General features: G+C 37.1%; 1 protein-coding gene and 1 long non-coding RNA gene across 19 annotated transcripts in view; one reads left to right on the top strand and one right to left on the bottom strand.

The window, feature by feature from the left end:
* Positions 1–12,036, top strand: part of TRDN (triadin) — a 362,263-nt gene that overhangs the window by 314,476 nt on the left and 35,751 nt on the right. For 16 of the 18 annotated variants that reach the window (XM_072832697.1, XM_072832631.1, XM_072832729.1 and 13 more), the window contains 4 exons: positions 4,589–4,618; positions 6,596–6,643; positions 8,732–8,788; positions 9,999–10,016. In XM_072832697.1, the coding sequence (XP_072688798.1) occupies positions 4,589–4,618; positions 6,596–6,643; positions 8,732–8,788; positions 9,999–10,016 (153 nt within the window). The remainder of the gene's footprint in view (positions 1–4,588; positions 4,619–6,595; positions 6,644–8,731; positions 8,789–9,998; positions 10,017–12,036) is intronic. The other 2 variants (XM_072832680.1, XM_072832637.1) reach the window with 1 other exon arrangement.
* LOC140636928 (uncharacterized) lies at positions 7,767–12,008 on the bottom strand. The gene is made up of 3 exons (XR_012034187.1): positions 11,859–12,008; positions 9,939–9,992; positions 7,767–8,546 (listed from the first exon to the last, which is right to left on the bottom strand). It is a non-coding gene; the product is annotated as an uncharacterized lncRNA (long non-coding RNA).

The raw sequence follows: 12,036 nt of genomic DNA, 5'->3' as shown, positions 1-12,036 counted from the left end.
AATTTATTCTCTCACAGTTCTGGAAGGTAGAAGTCTGAAATCAAGGTGTCAGCAAGGCCATGATTCTTTTGAACCTGGAGGGAAGAACCCTTCCTTGCCTTTTTATTTTATTTTTTATTTTTTTATTGGAGTTCAATTTGCCAACATATAGCATAACACCCAGTGCTCATCCCATCAAGTGCCCTCCTCAGTGCCCGGTCACCCAGTCACCCACCCCCCACCCATTCCCTTTCCATCACCCCTTGTTCGTTTCCCAGAGTTAGGAGTCTCTCATGTCCTGTCTCCCTCTCAGATATTTCCCACTCATTTTCTCTCCTTTCCCCTTTATTCCCTTTCAGTGTTTTTTATTTTTTTTCACTATTTTTTATATTCCCCATATGAATGAGACCTTATAATGTTTGTCCTTCTACGATTGACTTATTTCACTCAGCATAATACCTTCCAGTTCCATCCACATCGAAGCAAATGGTGGGTATTTGTCGTTCCAATGGCTGAGTATACTCTCCCTCTTTGCAGATGACATGATACTGTACATAGAAAACCCAAAGACTCCACCCCAAGATTGCTAGAACTCATACAGCAATTCAGCAGTGTGGCAGGATACAAAATCAGTGCCCAGAAATCAGTGGCATTTCTATACACTAACAATGAGACTGAAGAAAGAGAAATTAAGGAGTCAATTCCATTTACAATTGCACCCAAAAGCATAAGATACCTAGGAATAAACCTAACTAAAGAGGTAAAGGATCTATACCCTAAAAACTACAGAACACTTCTGAAAGAAACTGAAGAAGACACAAAGAGATGGAAAAATATTCCATGCTCATGGATTGGAAGAATTAATATTGTGAAAATGTCAATGTTACCCAGGGCAATTTACACATTTAATGCAATCCTTATCAAAATACCATGGACTTTCTTCAGAGAATTCGAACAAATCATCTTAAGATTTGTGTGGAATCAGAATAGACCCTGAATAGCCAGGGGAATATTGAAAAAGAAAACCAGGGCCGGGGGCATCACAATGCCAGATTTCAGGTTGTACTACAAAGCTGTGGTCGGTCATCAAGACAGTGTGGTACTGGCACAAAAACAGACACATAGATCAGTAGAACAGAGTAGAGAATCTTGAAGTGAACCCTCAGCTTTATGGTCAACTAATATTTGACAAAGCAGGAAAGACTATCCACTGGAAAAAAGACAGTCTCTTCAATAAATGGTGCTGGGAAAATTGGACAGCCACATGCAGAAGAATGAAACTGGATGTGAGACAAGATTCCTTGCCTTTTCTGACCTCTGGTGTTTGCAAGCAATCCTTGGTGTTCCTTGGCTTGAAATTACATTGTTCCAATCTCAGCCTCTATCATCCCATGGATGTCTTCTTCCTTTGTGTCTTTATCTCTGTCTTTTCTCCTCTTCTTGTAAGAACACTAGTCATATTAGATTAAGGACCCAGCCTATTCCCATGTAACTACATCTAAATTAATTACACCTACAAAGACCATATTTCCAAATCAGATTACATTTTGGGGGTTGGGACTTCAGCCTATCTTTTGGGAGAACACAATTCAGCCCATAGAATCCTATTCCCTGCACCCTCCATGCATCCAACATTTCATCAGTTCAAAGTCCCAAATCTCATTATCCTAAACATTTATGGAAATGCAGGGTATGATTCTTCTTGCAGAAAATTTCTCTCCATCTGCAAAATCAGAAACCAAATTATCTGCTTCCAAAATGAAACAGTGGGATAGACATTCCCATTTCAAAAGGGAAAAAAAAAAAAAGAAACAAAGGCATTATGGGTCTCAAGTAAATCCAAAACATAGCAGAGAAAATTCCATTAGATGTCAGGACCTGAGATTATCCTCTTTGGCCAAATACACTGTCTTCTGGATCTCGTATGGTGGGGAGTCTGCCTTTCTAGCCCACCTGGGTGGCAGCCATGCTCTCTCTACCCAAGGAATTCCCATCAACCCAAGCTTCTGAATCTGTGACTCTGTTCTGAAAGTTGCTATTCCTTCATTTCATTCTCTCTCTGTTTCTATCAGGCAGCATTTTTTTATTTGGATAGAATTCTCAAATATATGACAAGTTCTGCATTCAAATCATGATGATCCATGCCATTGGACAAGGCAGTCCTCCACAGATCTTTCCTCGTAACTACATTTCCAACCCTACCTTCTGCTGAGGTGGTAGGTTGGATCTGCAAGTTTGTCCAGCCACTCTCCTGGCCCTGCTCCATGGCACGCTGTCTCAATAAGTTGAGAATTTTCCAAATCATCAAGTACTGATTCTTTCTGCTTAACAGTTCGCACCACAACTAATCTTCCCTTTCACATTTTATTATAAGCAGCAAAGAGAAATCAGGCCGCACCTTCCACACTTTACTTGGAAATTTCTTTGGCTAGATATCCATGTTCTTCACTTACAGATCTACCTTCTGTTATTAAAACCCAAGTTCAGCTGCTCACTGCTTGAAAGCCAATATTCCAGAGACAAATGTTGGTTGCAAAGGAAAGGTTGCTTTATTCAAACGTCTGGCAACCTGGAGAGGTGGTAAACTGAGGTCCAAAGTCCATCTCCCAGTTTCCCAGTTAAGAAGCAGGAGCTTTTAAAGGGGAAATTCAGGGGCACCCAGGTGGCTCTGTCAGTTAAGTGTCTGCCTTCAGCTCAGGTCGGTCCCAGAGTCCCAGGATGGGGTCCCAGGGTCCCAGGATAGGGTCCCAGGGTCCCAGGATGGAGCCCCAGGCGCAGGCTCTCTGCTCTGCAAGGAGTCTGTTTCTCCCCCTCACTCTCCTGCTGACCCTCTCCCTCTGCTCCTCCCCACTGCTCATACTTATTCTCTCTCTCAAGTAAGTAAATAACATCTTTAAAAAAAATAAAGGGGAAATTCAGGGTAGTAGATTACATACATACTGATGAAAAGAGTGGGGAGAGGAAAGCTGGAGCATGTGCATTGAGCAAATGTATATGTAATATCCATCTCATGTTCACTTTGTAATGGAGACTTAACACTAGAACAAGGCAAAATTCGGCCCCTGATTTCAGGAGGTTGTCTTAGGATGAGGAGAAGGGACTATGGGCATGCCCTGGGTGCTGGTATGACATGGATGGGGTCTTAAGCTTCTTATCTCAGGGAAGAATTCAGAGCTTTGCTTGTTCATAGGTTGGAACAGTATCAGTTGACCTTGAATCCAGACCTCTATGGAACCAGCTAGTGGATTCGTTAGTGGAGTCAAAAAGACATAGTAGCTAACTAGAAGGAAAATGTTCTCTGAAAAACAAGCTTTACTACTTCTGCTAGTTTCAACTTCATTGACCCTATGGGGCACGGTTTCACTACCACCCAACTGAGGAACACAATCCAGCCAAGTTCTCTGCCACTATATAACAAAAATCTCCCCTGCAGGGTCCAATAGCATTTCCTTCTGAGACCTCCCCAGAAGCACACTTACCATTCCTATTTCCAGCAACATTTTGTTGATATATATATTTGATGAGTGTATACGTATTTTCTAAATTCTCAGAAGCTTTCTTTATAGCTCTCCTTAGTTCTTTCTAAGTCCCAGCAGAAAAGACTTTGTCAATATTTCTACCAGGATCCTTTTCAAGGAGATGGAGGGTCTTTTTTCTCTAGCAAGTATCTCAAAAATATTCCAGCCTCTACTCATCAGCCAATTCCAAAGCCACTTTCACATTTATATGTATTTGTTACAGCAGCACCCTATCTCCTGGTATCAAAATCTGTTCGTTTCCCTGGGTAGCTGGAATAAAGTGCCACAAACTAGGTAGCTTAAAACAGCAAAAATTTACTCTCTCATAGTGTTAGAGTCTCCAAGTCTAAAGTCAAGATGTTAGCAAAGCCATGCTTCCTTTGAAACGCCTAGAGGAGAATCTTTCCTAGTTTCTTTTCACTTCTGGAGTTTCTGAGCGATTCTTGTTATTACTTGGCTTATAGATCCATCCACTCCAAGCTCTGTCTCCAACATCACATAGCCTTCTCCCAGTGTGTCTCTATTGCTGTGTCTCTTTTCCTCTCCTTATAAGGACACCAGTCAGATTGGATTAATTAAGGACCCATCCTGCTTCAGTATGACCTTGTCTTATCTTAATGAATCACATCTGCAACAATCTGAGTTCCAAATAAGATCGCATTCTGAGGTATGGCAGGTTAGGACTTCAACATATCTTTTTGTGGGATGTGATTCAACCTGTAACACTATTTGTCTAAATTTTAAATCATAAAAGTATTCAAATATATTTCAAACATACTCTTTCTGCCATCAAATAATTTATATTGACACTAAAACTATACTCCACAATAATCATCTTGAGAAAACAGAAAATCAACGTGAAATTAATTAGCAGTAGCAACAACTTAATGGCAGATAAGTATATTGCATGGTATTAACTACTGCGTACTTAATAGTCCAGCACTAACAAACCAGCAGGAAATTGAAATAATTTTTAGTAAAATTCTGCCTTTTTAATTATGGTAAACAAAATAAAACGTTTCCAGAAATGAGTTTGTGCTTTGGTTTATTTTTTCAGATTTTAAAATCTCTGCCTTTTGTTTTCCTTTTAGAGTCACAAGTTAAAAAAGAAGCAAAACCAGGTAAAAATATTTTTATTCTTGAATAGATACAGAATTGATATTGCCTTCATTTTTAGAACTATAAGAGCTTACCACCTGTCAACTGGAGATCTGCAGAGTCTCCCAGAGCCTCATTATTTTTCCTACTTTTTTGCTCAATATGGTTTTATGGGACTGGGTTAGCTGAGAACAGGGATATCCTGTAAGCGAGAACATCTAGAAGATGGCTTTAAATGGACCGCAGCAGACATTCTAGGTTTCAGAAGACATCTCTTGGAGTTCTTCAAACCCTAGGATGATCATATTTAATTTGTAGGATTATTTCCAAGGACATAGCAGAGTTATAAAATCACAGATTCATAGACTACTGGGGTTTGAAGAGAAAAATGACAAGAACTTATTAAGCATCTATTATGAGCTCAGAAACAGCACAGGATTTTTATTGCCATTATATCACTCCGAGAGACATGCAGCAGGACAATTACTATCCATATTTCATGCCTGTGGAAATAGTTCAATAGACTCAATTCAGAAAATAAGTTATTTTTCCAAGATTTTCAAGCTAATACATTGGAGCTAGGATTCTGCCCATGTCTGATTTACTCAAAACTCCCACTAAGAGATTGTCCCAGACTAAGGATCATTTTATTAAGAGGTAACATTGATCTAAAATCAAGATGACCTTTCCAAGTTTACATTGCTATGTAGTGTTTGAGTCCTAGCTCTGGTACCAATTAGCTACTGGCCTGAGGCAAGTTAAAAAAAAAAAAAAAAACCTCCAGCTCTATGGAAGCTAGTCCTTCACTAAAATATTACACAGCAGGATTCCTCAATATCAACACATTCAAGAATCCAAATTTAGATGGACATAGAATACTATCTTAGTCCTTTAATTCTCATCAAATTTACCTAGTAACTGATCATAAGCTTAAATCTAGTTGCTTTTATCAATAATATATTCTTAATGTATCAAGCCTTATAAATGCCTAAGTACTGTCTTTGTAAAATTTGTATTTATTTATTTTAAAGTTTTTTTAATTTATTTAAGAACTCTCTACATCCAGCATGGGGCTCAAACTCAAGACCCTGAAATCAAGAGTCTCACACTCTTTGGACTGAGCCAACCAGGTGCCCCCTAATTACTCTTATAATTTATTTTCTGACTGTATTTTTTTTTCTGCAGATGCATGTGACCAGATGGAAACATTTTGCATTTTCCTTATTTTCTTTTTTAAAATGGAAGCCCATTTAAAACTTGTAGTTCAACCTACTGCCATTTAAAATTTTATGGGGCACCTGGATGGCTCAGTCAATTAAGCATCTACCTCCAGCTCAGGTCATGATCTCAGGGTCCTGGGATCAAGCCCCACATCGGGGATCCCTGCTCTACTGGGAGCCTGCTTCTCCCTCTCCTACTCCCCCCTTACTTGGAGCTCTCTCCCTCTCTCTCTCTCTCTCTCTGTCAAATAAATGATTAAAATCTTTTAAATAAATAAATAAGCAAACTTTTATTTACTATTGTAAAACACCACAATTTTGCAGGTAATTTAATTGATTCTGATTTTTTTTTCATACATGAATATTTTCTTTTGAACTTCATCTGAAAAAAACTCAAATACATATATATATCCATTTCATCCCAAATGTTTATATAGAATTTTGACAAGAAAATGTTAAATATTTTCAGTAATATATACTTGCTATCTATACTTTGGCATTTATGTTTTATTGCAGCCTATGTCTTGGAAGTCATAAGTACTTAAATGTAAATAAGAATTCTTGGTATATTGTTTCATGCAACCAAAATCTTTAAGTTTTTCACATAAATTAAAATGACATGCAAATCTAGAAACAGTTTTTCTCCATGGACACATTCGTTGAAATCTGTTATTCTCTGCATAACAAATCACTGGCCTATGAAATAGGAAAGAAAACCACCATATGTTGATTTATAAATCTTCTAAATATCTAAAAAGATTTTCTTTTTATTATTTTCAGAACAAGACATAGCAAAACCAGAAAAGACTGTTTCTCATGGGAAACCAGGTATTTTGCAGGTGGTACCTGTAGTATTAAATTGTCTTTCCTTGGTCCAGTTTCAGCAGGATGAAGAGCTTAATGTCGAATCTAAAGTTTTCAGGATGATTCATGTCTTAAGTCATCCAACTTCTAGAACATCTCCAATTTTAGTCATCTCCACAACGTGTAGGACTTGACCTGTCAAGTGTCTGAGGACTTGACCTGTCAAGTGTCACCTGCAGCTAGTCTATCCCTTCCCAACAGAGACAGCTTAATCTTATTTTAAAACCACGTTTCCTCAAACTGTAAGATCGCAGGAGTCTGAAACAATGAAATCTGCTTTTTATGTATTAGATGGAGGATGTCCATCTATTAGGAGATCTTAGCATTCGGGTGAATGGGCTCTATGGTTGTTTTATTCTGTCCTGTTTGAGGCAAGTCATCTTTGGAAAACTTATAATTCAGAATGGCTCATTCAAACACAATCATTTTAAATTCCAACAACCCCAAGAAAAGGAAATCAACATTTCACCCTGCTTCCCTTCCTCCTTCCTCCTTCCATCTTTGCCTCACTTTTTTTGTTTTTCATTCCTGGAGATAATAGAGGTAAGCCTGTATGTTCTGCTCATAAAAAGACATACAGAATTTACCAACACAAATTTATCAATTGGATTTTTTTATTCAAGAATAAAAACGTTTAAGTTTTTATAAAGATATTTAATTATTTGAGAGAGTGGGGGTAGGGAAAAGGCAAGCAGACCCTGCTCTGTGTGCAGAGCTGGAGGTGAGGGACTGGCTGTCATGACCCTGAGATCATGACCTGAGCCAAAATCAAGAGTCAGCTGCCTAACTGAGTCACCCAGGAGCCCCAAAAATAAAAACTTTTAAGTTGTCATTTATGCTAATTAAATATGAGTTTAATTTTGAGACAGTCCCATGCCTCAGTTATTGTGTCCTTCATTCCAGACTGACTTGTTTACCCAAAGCTATGAACATGGTTAGGGAAGAATTTTCAATAAGTTAGAAACATAGTTTCTCTAAGCCTATCTTAGCAAACATTTTGCTTACACTTTCAGACTTTTTACTGTAGAAAAACTGTTTAAAATGGGTTTCAGGCCATTTGATTTCCTTTGCCTATGTTTTAAAGTATATGAGACACCAACAGGAATATGAAAAGCAGACCAGGAGCATGAGGAGCCAAGAATAGCTGTCTGTATTCTAAGGTTCTAAGCAGAACCTTAGAAATAACTTTTAGAACCTCCTCATTAATGAATAATAAAACCCTATTATTTTCTTGATTGTCCCAAATGTCAGTCATTTTGAGCCGAAATACAGAGTGAGACTTTAGTCTCTGAGAGTACAATAAGCATACTGTCCTCCAGCCATACCTTCCTTTTATTTTAGGGATAATGTTCATACTCTAAATTCTGCTTCCCAGGGAAACTTTCTAATTGACTCATTCCTGCTGTTGAATTATTGACAAGGTCAATTTTACATAGGATCATCGTCCTAATCTCTCTACGTTGACCCAAATCTCTTTGACTATATCTATAAAACCATATAGAGGACAGAAGACATCCCCTACATGTATTCCTCTTGCCCTTCCCCAACTTTGCACCATAAAAAACTTGTGTTGCAAGACTAATCTTGGGTTCTCAGGGAGGAATCTTGCACAAGAAAAATAAAAAATTGTTTCTTCCTGCTCTAGTTCAATTACTTAAAAAGAACACGTGTCTTATAAAACAACCCCTGTGTAGATAAATACAGTGAAATACAGTGAAGGCAAGGGGTAGATGTGTATTGGCAGGTCAGGGAATAATTCCAATTGGCAAAAATTTTAGGGCAGGAGAGTTGCAAAGGATGTCTGCAGCTGGACACATTTTCTTTGTGCTCCACCCAATTTGAATGGAAGATATCACTTGCTGCTTTTCTGGAAAAAAAAAAACAAAAAAAAACAAAAAAAAAAAACAAAAAAAAACAAAAAAAAAAAACAAGTTTTTCTCAGTATTGGTGTTATTTCAAAGAGAATACAAAATATCAAACTTGACATATGTCACTGTTTTATACTGATGCATTTACATTTTCTACTTGTGTTAACATTTTTTCCTATCACAGAAGAAAAAGTTGTCAAGCAGGTAAAAGCTACAGAAAAAGCAGCTATAGAAAAAACAGGTAAATAAGATATTTCATATTTTTCTCCTATTTATGAGCTTTATGTTACTTGAGTACACACATATCTTCACTGAAGTGTGCAGAGTTTCAGCACCATAAATTCTAAGATTACAAATTCTTATAAATACTGAAAGAAATAGTCAATAAAATTAACAATGGAATACTAGAATATTGTAATTTAATTATTTAAGTCTGTTTGATCTAAACTTACATAGAACTTGTGAGGTAATCCAAGTAATTCATTGGTTATCATATACTACCAGGTATTTAATCTTATTTTAAAACCACATTTCCTCAACTGTAAGATCACAGGAGTCTGAAACTATGAAATCTACTGTTTATGTATTATATGGAAAAATATCCTTTCATGAGGGCTCCACAGACAGTTATATGGTTGTATGAACATAGACAACATACAATATTAAAACTGTATCTCTCAGTATTTCAGGTGAGGAGAAAAGAGGGGTGTACATGCTCTTGGCCATTCTGAAGTTCTTTCCTATAGGGATGAATGAAACAGGGTCTTCACCTCAGCTGACATCCCAAACTACTGAATCTCTTCACTGAATTCCAAGTGGGCAACAGGCAGTTAACAGAGTCCCATTTCTTACTAAACGCAAAAAAAGTTCATTTCAAAAGAAAAAGTCTGTGATATAATTTCATTTTAACTAAGATAATCATGACAATCAGATTTAAATCCAATTTCTCAGAAGAAAATATAATAGAATTCAGGAAAAAACTAATTATAAAATTATAGACTATTAACACATGAGAAAGAAAGAAACCTTATAAGGTCATTTACACATCACTTCACATGTCCCTTGTACTCTATTAAAGCCATTGTCAAAGCTCATAATTTCAGCTAGTATTCTTCTAATTTGCACCCTAAGGTGTTAATGTGGCCTCTGAGGGTCTCGTTTAGTTATATGGGTATTTGGGGATTAGCAAGAGGCTAGCCCAATGTATTTGTATGTCAAATAGATAGCTTTAAATTTTGCATACATTTTGGTGTGTCTTAACTCTTCAGCAAGCAGTGCGATTGAAGTATTTTCTGAGAGTGAAATAATAGTGCTCAGAGAGAATGGAATAAGCCTAATATAAGAAGAAAACCTAAAACTAAGAAGAAAAAATACAGAAGATAAAGAGTTACCTTTTTCAATGGTTTGTACTCATCAATATGCCATTTTCTTTTCTCTGTTCTTCTCTACAGTCAAGCCCAAACCAGCAAGTAAGAGATGAAAGGAATAAAGTCTAAAAAGCATTGCTTGGCCATTTCAACTTTAATAATTTGCTTGTTTTTTCCCCTTTAATTGTTAATTTTAGTATTACCTTAGTTTAAATTAGCTGTATAGATGATAAAATAATGTTTTGCTATAGCTTTTTGACATCTTTGTCTTACACTATTAATACTTTGCTATAGGGACACCTGGGTGGCTCAGTGGTTGAGCATCTGCCTTCCACTCAGGGTGTGTGATTCCGGGGTTCCGGGACCAAATCCCACAGGGAGCCTGCTTCTCCCTCTGCCTCTGTCTCTGCCTCTCTGTGTCTCTTGTGAATAAATAAATAAAATCTTTAAAAAAATACTTTGCTATAGTTATACAGAGGAAATCTCTGGAAGTTGTATCACTATTGAGTGAGTCCATATGAGCTATAAAATACCACTAAAAAGTTAGGATGAACTGGCAATCTCTCAAACACACATAACAAATAACAAAGGAGAATGAAATGATACACAGTATCAGTGTTATGAACCACATATTGGTTTGGGTAAGTAGCATTAATCACACTGTAGGTAGACTTTGGTGGTTAGAAATCCAGAGATCATAATCATATTGCCATTTGTTTATTAAAATCATGGACTTTTTCTCATGAGTATGAACTTAAAAGATCATCCATTTTCAGAGATTACAGTGGCAGAGAGTTCAAAAGCTGACTATTGGGCTCAGAAAGGCATGAGCATGGGCTCATTGTCACACAGATAGTAAATAAGTCCAAAAGTGTGTCCAAATTGTGATGTTGGTCCTTGAATTCTGTGTATTTATGTAACACAATTTCAATGAAAGTGTGTGAGTCTAATATTCCCTGGATCCTGTATGAAAAATGGATCGACACAGTCCAAAGATGAATTTGGTGAGTTCAGTTAGGAGACCTCATAAGTGGTTTCAGGAGGTAAGGTGCAAATGTATGGAGCCTAATAGAATATATTCACATTCTAGAACATGTTGCATGTATGTTGAGTATGCATTTTATATTATTATCGTCACTGTAATCCAGTATACTTTTGCAGAGCTGTTATTGTGACAGTTTAATAAGTTGAATATCAGCTTTTCAATTTTATTTTATTTTGCATGTTTATCGAATATTAACAGTTATCCAGATTTAGTTCATGAAAGTTTTATTCTTAAATACTGTCAAGCCCCAAATTACAAATATCCAGTTTAGTCTTACGACCACCTAGGTCCTACATCTTCCCACCTACTTCACTCCTGGTGCATGTTGTTGGGGAAAAATGGTAGTACTTTTAGCATCTCCAAATTCAGGAGTGAGGGAAGAAAAAGACAGGTAAACATCAATAACAGCTCAAGAGGACTAACCTTGAGGGTGATTTGAAGCACTAACACTTGGCAGTGATCGGCTCTATTTCCAACTATTCTTAACTCCATTCAAAGTATCCTACCCTATAATGGCTTCATTTAAAATTCCACTTTTAAGGAAAGAGAGAGATCTCCTATTTTTTTTTATTTCAAATATTTTTCAGAGGAATATCAATTGCATATTTGATTCCATTTGTCCTGTCCTAGACTCAGTTGAGTTTCATCTCTGAGAGTTCGAACTGGAGCTGGAAGGAGAAGGTGGTCCAGGAAAATGAAAATACAGAATGTGATACTTTCTGGTATAGGGGGGCGGGGGGTCTAGGTTAAATTTTCAATGAGAAACTAATGTCCGGCACAAATTGCTTCTGACCTGGCAAAAAGGAACTAGGCGGAGTCAGAGGGGTAAAAAGTGGAGCTTGTAAAATGCCAAAGGTAAATGTCATCTACTTTAAATTATCCCCAAGGAATGATTTTACCTTCAGCAGAGAAAGAAAAATCCTCTTTTTTTTTCTCCTCTTTGTAATATTCTATCCTCTTCTTCCTATACCACAAGGCCCCAAGAGGGCTAGTATCTTCCGACTGTCTTACAGGATGCCCTGAGAATGAACCTGACCTTGTTTATAATCCGTTTCTATGGCAATGTGCTTTCTGTGT

This window comes from Canis lupus, chromosome 1 (genome assembly GCF_048164855.1).
Source record: "Canis lupus baileyi chromosome 1, mCanLup2.hap1, whole genome shotgun sequence".
NCBI classification, from domain to species: Eukaryota; Metazoa; Chordata; class Mammalia; order Carnivora; family Canidae; genus Canis; species Canis lupus.
The sequence above is the reverse complement of the archived record's forward strand: the minus strand, read 5'-3'. Positions and strand labels throughout refer to the sequence as shown.